General features: G+C 54.7%; 1 protein-coding gene across 1 annotated transcript; it reads right to left on the bottom strand.

Annotated features, from left to right (window-relative positions):
• Positions 1-1,027: 1,027 nt before the first annotated feature.
• SLC22A6 (solute carrier family 22 member 6) lies at positions 1,028-8,639 on the bottom strand. Its single transcript, NM_001082127.1, is given in 10 exon segments — positions 1,028-1,118; positions 1,376-1,579; positions 2,787-2,895; positions 3,036-3,250; positions 4,578-4,693; positions 4,831-4,954; positions 5,371-5,539; positions 7,008-7,162; positions 7,428-7,531; positions 8,271-8,639. Coding segments are annotated over 10 exon segments (1,656 nt in total).
• Between the last annotated feature and the right edge of the window lie 1,821 nt (positions 8,640-10,460).

Raw genomic sequence — 10,460 nt, 5'->3', positions numbered from 1 at the left:
GACTGCTCAGCCAGCACTGCCCCCATGGCTGAACCTGAAGGGGCACCTGAAAGGGTGTCCCTGGCCTGGAGCAGGGACACAGGACTGGAAGGTGGGACACTAGCCCTGCTTCTGCACACCTGGCACACACATTCTGGCGCCAGGCTGGATTCTTTTTTTTTTTTTTTTTTAAGATTTATTTATTTATTTGAAAGTCAGAGTTACACAGGGAGAGGAGAGACAGAGAGAGAGAGAGAGATCTTCCATCCGATGGCTCATTCCCCAATTGGCTGCAACAGCCAGATCTGTGCCGATCTGAAGCCAGGAGCCAGGAGCTTCCTCCGTGACTCCCACGTGGGTGCAGGGGCCCAAGGACTTGGCCCATATTCCACTGCTTTCCCAGGCCATAGCAGAGAGCTGGATAGGAAGTGGAGCAGCTGGGTCTCAAACTGGCGCCCATATGGGATGCCAGTGCTTCAGGCCAGGGTGTTAATCCGCTGTGCCACAGTGCCGGCCCTGCCAGGCTGGATTCTAACCCAGACTCCACAATTTACTGTGTGTGAACTTGGGCAATTTACCTAACTCTCCTCCTGTGTGCCTTGATTTCCCGATCTGTAAAATGGGGAATAACAGTAGTCCGTACCCTTAGAAGTCTCCAGAGAGAACAGAGGGAGTTAATGTACGCAGAAGGAGCGGGGCATCTGGTATTTACTTACAACTCACAGAAAGGTTGTTCAAATAGCTCAAGGAAGGAGAAGGCAGGGAAAGAGGGTGGAGAGGGGGCTGAGATCGGTCTTTTCTATTCATCTAGAACAGGGCTGGAGGGTGGGGAAGGAACTGCATGACGAGACGCTGTTCACAGTCAGACCATTTAATGATATGGCCTTGGTGGGGTCTGTTTGGGGAGGGTGAACCCTTGCGGGGCACTTCCTGAGCCATAGCCCCACACTGGGGCCTCCACCCCCTAGCTTCTGCTCCTTGAGTGGGTGGCCAGGTGCCTGCAGGACCCTCACTCCCTTTGGGGCTAGGAGGGGCCCCTCTGCAGTCTTCAGAGTCCATTCTTCTCTTGTACCGAGGCCTGGAGAGGGACCATCTGCTTCTGTTGCTCCTGCTGCTGTCGCCTTGGTTTCCCTCTCCTCCTGGGGAGCAGGGGAGAAGAACAGTGATACTTTGAGTATGTAGGCCCCAGGCCTTGGCTGGAAGTCAGGGCCTTCCCAGGGACTGCCACTCTGCTGTCCCCAGCCACCTGCTATCTGCCCAGAATGTCTGTGGGCCCCAGGAAGAATCACAGCTAACTGGGGACAAAAGGCAAAGGTCTGGGCTTGTGTCTCAACACCAGTCCACCCTGGGTGTGTGACCTGGGTAGGTCCCTGCTTCTCTCTACAGGGAGTCCTACCTGCTCTCCAGGTCCTGCACTGTGTCCGGTAGAGGCTGTCCCAGGGTCTCTGGCAGGAGGGCAGTGGCAGCGCTGGCAGCCACAGGGACAGCGCCGTAGATGAAGAGAGGCAGGGAGGGGTAGAGCTCGGAGGTCATGCTCACCAGTGGGCTCACGATGCTGCCCACTCGAGCCATGGTGCTGCCCATACCCAAGCCCGTCTGCCTGTGGGCTCATGGAGGGTGGTGTTGGTTAGAATTCCGGCTTGAATGCTGAGTGCTGGCCCCACTGGGAGGAGGGACATCCCCTGGTGTCCCCCCGCCATTTGCTTCGAAAAAACCCATCTGGCATTTGTTTTGGTGTTTTTCAAAAAGGGAAGTTGGGAAGGGCTCTGGGCGGAGAATGAGGGTTCTGAGTTTGAATTTGTCTCTGCCCTTAACTTGCTGTGTGGTCTTGGGCAAAGCCTCTTTCTCTCTCTGGGCCTCAGTTTTCTTGGCTGTCAAATAAGGCGGTTGAATTAGACCAATAGTTCTCAAATCACCTGGAGGAGTTCTGAACCACAGTTGCCCCAGCTCCACATAAGCCTCTTGCATTAGGATCCCCAGAGTCCATGCTAAGAACATGCTAAGTGTACGTTAGGAACATTCCCTATGAGGGAAGGGGTTAAAAACATTGACTCAGAAGACAAACTACTTGGTATTCAAAGGTAAAGGTCATCTCTTACCACTAGCTGTGTGATCTTGGAAAAGTCATGGAAAAGTCACTTAACCTCGGTGTGCCTCCGTTGTCACGTGTGTTAGGTGGGAATAATGATAGAAGTTCCCTATTGACATGCTATCAAGGCTTGAGTGGGTTGGTGTTTGTGAAAGGTTTCATATGGTTCCAGGCACATAGTAAGTGCTTTATTCTCTTGTTCTCTCTCCTGAAGTCTCACAGGGTCACAGGGCCCCTCAGGGTTCTCATTCCAAGCAGCTGAGAGAAGCCCTACATTTCTTTAATTTCCGATGTGAATTTTGATCTCAGTTTTAAATGTTCTTTCTTGTTTCTTTGTATGGTGCCCCCCCCCCCCCCCAGCTTGGCACCACCAATGCCATGTTTGCGTACACTGCTGGGCTATTATTCTACCTGCATGCTGGGAGTCTTTGGTTTGCTCCACTTGCTTTAGAGGGAGAAGTTATGTTTGGTGGTAGCTTCTAACTTGTGCATCTGTTGCCTCTGAGTTGTGTTTCCTGGACTGCCCAATTGGTGGCTCTTTTTGAAGTTTTCTTGTAGGGGAAGCTAAAGGCTTAGCGGACAGCCACACCTGTGCTAGCTAGGCCTTGTGGAGTGTGTTGAGTGGCTACTGGATGCCTTGCAGTGATGAATTTGAGGAGGGAGTCTTTGGGCTGGGCTGGAAGGGTGGGTCTGAGCCCCACCCTTAGCTCCCACTCACCGGATCATCGTAGGGTACAGCTCCCCGGTGTACAGGAAGATGCAGTTGAAGGAGGAGGCCAGACAACCCTTTCCCAGAACAGCGAGGGAGGTCCGGACGATGGACTGGTCTAGAAAGGAGGGGACAGCAGGAGCCTGGGAGTGGGGGCTTGGAGGAGTGGGTCTCCCTCTTTCCCTCCCTTCTGAGATGTTGGGTAATAGCTGAAAATGGAGCTGAGGGGGAGGGGCGCAGGTGCACATGGGTGCTCACCCCGGGGTATCACCCCGTTCACCAGAATGCAGATGCCGGCCAGCAGCAGCGAGGCCATCTGGGCGGGCCGGCGACCCAGGGAGTTGATGACGAGGAAGCACACAAGCTTGGCAGGCAGGTCCACGGCGCCAAAAATCACTTGGATTAGGTAGATGCTGACCCCAAAGCCCTGCAGGTCCATGACCAACCCGTAGTAGGCAAAGCTGGTGGCAAACCTAGGGGGAAGGGGCAGGGGGAGAGGGATGTAGAGTGTTAGGGAGGCTTAAGGAAGCTACATTGGGTACCTTGCTTAAGGAGCAGGAATTTCCCTTGGCTAATGTTTCTTCAGGCATTTGACTACACATTTAAATTGCACAGTTTAATTTTCCAATCTTCCAATAAATAGAGTCCCTAATGTTCTAGGGGATTTTCATTTAGTGGCTATGTGGGATTTACATGCTTTTATTTATTTATTTTAGAAATTTATTTAATTTATTTGAAAGACAGAGAGGGAGAGAGAGAGAGAAAGAGAGAAAGAGAGAAAGAGAGAGAGAGAGAGAGAGAGAGGTCCTTCATCCAATGGTTCACTACCCAAATGGCTGCAGTGGCTGCAATGGCTGGAGCTGAGCTGATCCAAAGCCAGAAGCTAGGAGCTTCCCCCAGGTCTCCCATGTGGGTGCAGGGGCCCAAGGACTGGGACCAATTTCTGCTGCCTTTCCAGGTGCATTAGCAGGGAACTGGATGGGAAGTGGAACAGCCAGGACTTGAACTGGTGCCCATATGGGATGCTGGCGCTGCAGGCTGGGGCCCTAAACCTAACCATGGGGCACCACAGCACCAGCCCCCTGGTTTCAGTCTTATCTGTTGATGCCAGACTCAGGGAGGGCAGGTGGACACCCAAGCCTTGTCTTGAGGGCCAAGCTGTTGGGGGCTGCAAGGGCTTCCTGGGACCTGTCCATGGTTCTGGGATGAATGTTGTGCTTCCTAAGATGTCACAAGCCCACACAAGGAAGCTCGAGGGACTAGATAGCACCCACACCTGAGAGAGAGAACCCCAGACTGGAGGCATAGAACGTGTTGCCCAGCTTGCTCCTGCTGAGCACACCTCTTACGGTCATGGGGTTGCTGTGGCGGTGGAAGGAGCGTGGTGCACGAGACGACAGTGGGGAATATTGCACAGGGTGAGTGGAATGTTTGGGTTATACCAGCCACAGGCCAAGTGTACTTAGGGAGTTGAGGTTTGGTCATCTTGTTGCCTGTGCCTGTGTTTCTGGAAGGCACCCCAAGCCTGAAAATCCTCCAAATGCTTTGCAGGCCAGACAGGTCTCTGTCTTCAGGGTATAAGCCTGTTGACTCTGGAGGCTGTCAGTGAAAGGAGGAGATGGGGCAGCTGATGTCCACTGGTGCCCAAGGCTGCAGGGCCTGAGATAGGATCAGTACCCCTCACCGCACTTCTGCTCAAGGCTCGTCCCTCTCTTTCACCCTTTGCCTCCACCCGCTCCCCAGCCAGCCTTTTGTCTCTTGGTCTGCCTGCCTGCCCGTCTGTCAGTCTCCTAGGCCTACCACAGCAAGGAGAGGCAGAGGAAGAGGTGGCGGAGGGCAGGGCAGCGCAGCAACTCCATGGCTGAGGCCTGGCCTTTGCTCATTGTCAGTTCCTTCTGCAGATTCGTCCGGAGCACCTGTGGGACAGGCAGGGGTCAGGATCTGGCTCCTCCCAGCCTAACCCTAATTCAGAGAGGCCTCCTGTTTCCTGGGACAGGGGTTTGGGGGTGGAGTCCTGGTGGGGTGTCACAGGAGGTCTTGTGGGGGGTCTCACCTCCATACTCAACTTGGCCCCCTCTTCCTGCTTCCCATTGATCCGGGCCACTTTCTGCAAGGCCTTCAGGGTGAGGTCCAGTCTCCCAGAGGTGGAGTACCAGCGCGCAGATTCAATGAAGAACCTGGAAGCAGGGGTGGGGTGGAGATAGGCACGAATGGCCTCGCTTGCAGTCAGCAGGCCTGGGGCAGGGGCTGGGCTTTCCAGGGGGAGGGCAGTGGGCTTGTCAAATTGCACTCTGCAGGACCACAAGGCGGTGCCCAGCTTGGCGGTCCACTCATTCCTCAACTCAGAGGCTCAGCTCTGGGGTGTTGAGTAGGGGAGCCGGGCAGGTAGTCTGCAGTACGAAGGAAGTCAGAGGACTGGACACCCTGGCAGAAGCCTCCCCACAGCCTCGGTTTCCCCATCTGTTCCGCTGAGGCTGTGGACTGGGCTTGACCTTCTGTAGTTCTGTGGGATGGGGTGTGTGTGTGCCCTGGGAGAAATCCTGTCCTTTGCAACCTCCCTGTGACACTGCCTCTCACCCTGGGCCCCACATACCAGGAATAGACAAAGAAGGCGAAAAAAGGCACGGAGACCAACAGCTGCAGGTAGCGCCAGTGAGGCACAGCGTAGGCCACACCAGCCAGGAGGAACTGTCCCGTGCTGTAGACGTAGCCAGCCAAGGTACCCACGTAGGCCCGCGTGTGGATGGGCATCCACTCCACGTCTGCAAGGAGGGTGGGGAGGTGGTGCAGCTGATGGCGCGGCTGGGCTGCTGGAGACCCCTCCTCCCTCCAGACCTTGGCTCACCCCCCAGCCCTGTGGAAGATGCAGCAAGCCAGGCTGGGGGAGGGGCAGTCTGGGGGGAGGCAGTGATGGGAGAGCGTTCAGAATCGCCCCAGGAATGTGTCCCTTCTACACTCCTGCTGGGTCTTCTTCCCATCTGCTGTTCTGGCTGGAGTCCCCTTCCCCTTAAGAGTATCTCCGGCTGCTCTGCAGTGACCATTGCTCTGGTCTTTCTTAGCACAGGGCTGGATTCCACCCTTGGTGACCAAAGCAGCTTAGAGGAAACATCCATGTGCACCTCCCCTCTGCTGCGACCTGAGGGGCTTCCTTCCTGGTGGGGTCCTGGTTCAGCTCCTGGGGCAGGGACTTGGATTCTTAGACTGGACTTTGGGGCTGGGTTTCTTGGGCATCCTGTCCTGGCTGCAGCCCAGTCTCAGGTCTCCTTTAGTTTGGAGAATACCAGATCCTTGGACTCCTTTCTGGGTCTTGAGGGATGACCTGACATCAATCCTTTCCTTTCTCCCCAACCTCAGGTTCCTCATCTGAGAAATGGGAGGAACCGGGTATCTCAGGGATGCACTTGGATGGCCCATGGACAGACCATACTCAATCCAAAAATGTGTTTTTTCCATGCTACTGGCTCACCCCATGTTTAGAAATATCAAAACATCTGGGGCTGGCATTGTGGAGTAGCGGGTAAAAGTCATCTGCAGTGCCAGTAGCCCATATAGGACCAGTTTGAGTCCTGGCTACTCCACTTTCCATCCAGCTCCCTGCTAATGTGCCTTGGAAAGCAGCAGAAGATGGCCCAAGTCCTTGGAACCCTGCACCCACTTAGGAGACCCAGAAAAAGCTCCTGGCTCCTGGCTCCAGATCAGCCCAGCTCTGGCCATTGTGACCATTTGGGAAGTGAACCAGCAGATGAAAGACCTCTCTCTCTCTCTCTCTCTCTCTCTGCTTCTCCATCTCTGTAACTCTGCCTTTCAAATAAATAGATAAATTAATAAAAAAGGAAATATCAAAACATTTTCAAAGTAGGATATTTTACATTGATCGAAGAGGGAAGGGAAAAAAATGTGACAACCCTGGGACCCCCGGTTGAGGCAGCGCAGTATCTGTGTGTCTCTGGGTCCTTTGGGTACAGTCCTCACCCCTCCCTGCTTCAGTCACCTGCGTGACCTGGAGACTCTCACAGTGGAGTTCGCAATCTCGCTTTTAAATGAGGGGACAGGGTGGCATGAGCCTGAGCAGAAGGTTGCTGTACTGGCTGGAAGGGCAGAGCCAAGGGCAGAGCCAAGGGACGGGCTGTAAGGCAGGCAGGCTGGGGAGGGGTGGGCTGGGCCAGGAGGCTGGGAGGGGGCGGGGCTTGTGGTGAGAAGGGGAGCGGGCCGCTGAGCTGCATCTCTCACTCAGTGTCATGCAGTTGAGGGCGATGCCGGCCAGGGACATGCCCGAGAGGAGCCGGAAGGTGCAGTAGACGGTGAAGTTGGGCGAGAAGGCTGCGCAGGTCCCTGACACGGCCGTCTGCAGGTAGTTCAGGATCAACACCTTGCGGCGGCCCAGCCTGTTAGGGGAAGGAAGACCTGCAGCAGGGCCAAGGGCTGTGGGACGGTGGGGGAGGGGGAGGTGCAGGCTGGGCCATCAGAGCTGTGCCTGCCCTGGGTGATGCCTTACGCTTGTGGGTAAGGGGTCGATGGAGGAATTGTGGAGCGTTATGGGGCTGGGGCCACAAGTCCTCAAACCAGCCCTGGCTCCCTCCAGGACACCCCCCCCACTCCGATCCCAGTGCAGGGGACCCCCCACAATCCCTGCCTAGCCCCAAGACTGACCTGTCTGCCAGGTAGCCGAACACCATGGCTCCAATCAGCACCCCTGCCATGTACAAGGACTGGCCCAGCTGGCGTAAGGCCCTGTGAGAGCACACGAGGTCCCACTGTGGGGGGAGGGGGAGGGTCAGGCGAGCCGAGCCAGGCGCAGGGAGCCCTCCGCCCTCCGGCAGTCTGTGCCCACCTCTGCCTGTGACACTGCCCTTTGCTGTTTCCTCCCTGGCTGGTTCTGGAGCTGGGAGCTTTTTTTTTTCTTTCTTTTTTTCTTTTAAAGACTCTGCAGCTCTCACATCAACTTTCTTTCCACCCCCCCCCCCCAACCCCCAACACAAAGTCTGCATCATGAATACTTTTCTTCCTCTCCCCATCTTGGCCCCTGGAGGATTTGAGACAGACTGTATGTGTGTGGTGTGTGCTGTACTTGTGGGATAGTATGTGAGTGTGTGTGGGGTGTGTGTGTGTGTGTGTAGCTGTCTCCCGGGGAAGGCAGAGTTTGGATGCCACATGAAGTGAGGGAGCCCCAGGGACATTTGGCCTATCGGTTAAGACACCACATCGGGACACCTACACCCATGTCAGCATGCCTGGGTTCGAGTCCTGGCTTCACTCCTGAGTCCAGCTTCCTGCTAATGTACACATTGGGAGGCAACAGGTGATGGCTCAAGTAGTGGGGTCCCTGCCTCCTACATGGGAGACCTGGATTGAGTTCCTGTCTCCAGGCTTCAGCTTGGCCCAGGCCAGGCACCGTGGGCATTTAAGGAGTGAACCTGCAGATGGGAGCTATGTCTATCTATCTGTCTGTCTCTTTCTCAAATAAACAAAATAAAAATAAAAAAAACCCCTCACCTCGGTCACGATGGTGGAAGGGAAGGTGCTGTTGTCGTAGATCCAGCCATCGGTGCAGGGCTCTGTGGTCCCTGTGCCATTGGCTTCTGTGCCGTTGAGAAAGGGAGGTCTCTCCTGGGGGGAGGTGAAGCGGAGGCAGGACTTGGGCCGCCCCTGTGTGTCCTGGGGCAGCCAGGCCTGCAGCCCCCCATCCTTGCTGAGGTTGGCATGGGCAGGCGGGCGGCAGTGGTGGGGGGGGATGGCGGCGGTGAAGTTCTGCAGGGTGTTGTGGGAGGCCATCAGGAGCAGGGGGAGCACCACCAGGGTGACCTGGATCCGCTGGAAGCGGCCGACGCCCCCCACCTGCTTCAGGAGGTCATTGAAGGCCATGGGGCCAGGCCTGGCCGAGTGGCTGGGGGCTGAACACCTCCAGTCCCAGGATCTCTGTCTGTCCCTCTGTCTTCCTGCTGTCGTTTGCCTGAGGACTGGGGCTGCTGCTTCCTCTGCAGCTGAGTTGCTTCTGGAGCTGAATCTGAGCCGGCTCTGTGGGGGGACTGCAGCCTGGCCGCTGCCCCTCCTTCTCCCCTCGGCTCCCTGTTCTATCCCTCCCTTTCCCTTGCAGCTTTGCCTTGCGTTGGGGGTCGGGACCACTCAGCCTTCAGGGTCTGCTGTAGCCTTGACCCTTACCTGGCAGTTTTTAATTCTTGGTCTGCAGAGAATGAGTTAAAGTGTGACTTAGTAGCAGAGGGATTAACCCTCAACTGCTCCTTGGGTCAGTGGAATTTCTCCAAGTGGGGATAAAGGGCAGGAGAGGGTGAGCGGAAGTGGGAGTGGAGAGAGGGGACCTGGGCGGTCCCTCTGGGCATCTGAGGGTTGGCGGGGGCAAGCAGGACCTCATTTTCTTCCTTTTAATGAGGACCCTGGGCTCTGGGAAGTGTGGTGTCCTCTTGAGGGGTTTCTGTCCTTAGTGGACAGAATCCAAACAGTCTCATAGGGAAGACTTGCCAGAGAAAACATAGGAGGTCCAGTTAACTCTGAACTTCAGATCAGTGGGTGATTTTGAGGTACGAGTATGTCTCTAATTTTGCACGGAACATGCTTACATTGAAATCTTGTTCATTGATACAAAATCCAAATCTGACTAAGCATCCTGTGTTCTTAGGGGCTCAGCTTGGCAGTTCCACTCTGACCATCTGAGGAAAGTTCACAACCTTTTTTTTTTCATTTTTTAGATTTATTTTTTATTTACTTGAAAGGCAGAGTTACAGAGAGAGAAGGGGGAGAGAGAGAGAGAGAGGAGAGAGAGAGAGAGAGAGAATCTTCCATCCATGGGTTTACTTTCCATATGATTGTAATGGCCCGGGCTGGGACAGGCCAAAGCCAGGAGGCCAGTGCCTCTTCTGAATCTCCAACTTGGATGCAGGAGCTCAAGTGCTTGGGCCATTTTCTGTTGCTTTTCCAGGTGCATTAGCTGGATTGGAAGTGGAGCAGCTATGTCTTGAACAGGTGCCCATATGGGATACTGGCATCATAGGTGGAGGCTTAACCTACTACACCACAAACATCAGCCCTGGAAAGTTCACAACTAAAAAAAATTTTTAAAGGCAGAGTGACGCAGAACGAGGGTGGAGGTGGATAGAGATCTATCCACTGGTTCACTTCTCAAATGGCTGCAATGGCTGAAGCTGGGCCAGGCTGAAGCCAGGAGCCAGGATCTCTATTAGGTCTCCTATGTGGGTGTCAGGGACCCAAGTACTTGGGCTATCATCTACTGCCCTCCCAACTGCATTAGCAGAAAGCTCAATGGGAAGTGGAGGAGCTGGCACTCTGATACATGATGCAGGCTTCCCAAATGGCAGCTCAACCTACGGTATCACAAAACCCACCCCACAGCTCACATCTTATAAGCACCACAGCTTTGTTCAGCTGGAAGACACAGTAGAGGCCAGGGCTGCCCTCAAAAGACTGGGATGGAAGCCGTCCTCCTACATGATTTGGGCTGATTCTTGCAGGGTCTCAGCATTCCTCTTGCTTACTCTTACTCAGATGTTTTCCTTTGTTAGATTGCCCTCTGTCCATAGTATTTTTCTAAACAACAAACAGAATGAGCCACAACCCTAAGAAAATCACTTGAATGCCTCCAACACTTTTTGGCACCCAAGTCTGTTGACTCATGATCAAGGCAGGGTCCATCTCTGATGGGCTGGATTT

This window comes from Oryctolagus cuniculus, chromosome 1, assembly GCF_051225735.1.
Source record: "Oryctolagus cuniculus isolate XC-2025 breed Fujian yellow rabbit chromosome 1, ASM5122573v1, whole genome shotgun sequence".
NCBI lineage: Eukaryota > Metazoa > Chordata > Mammalia > Lagomorpha > Leporidae > Oryctolagus > Oryctolagus cuniculus.
This window is presented reverse-complemented; position numbering and strand designations above follow the sequence as displayed.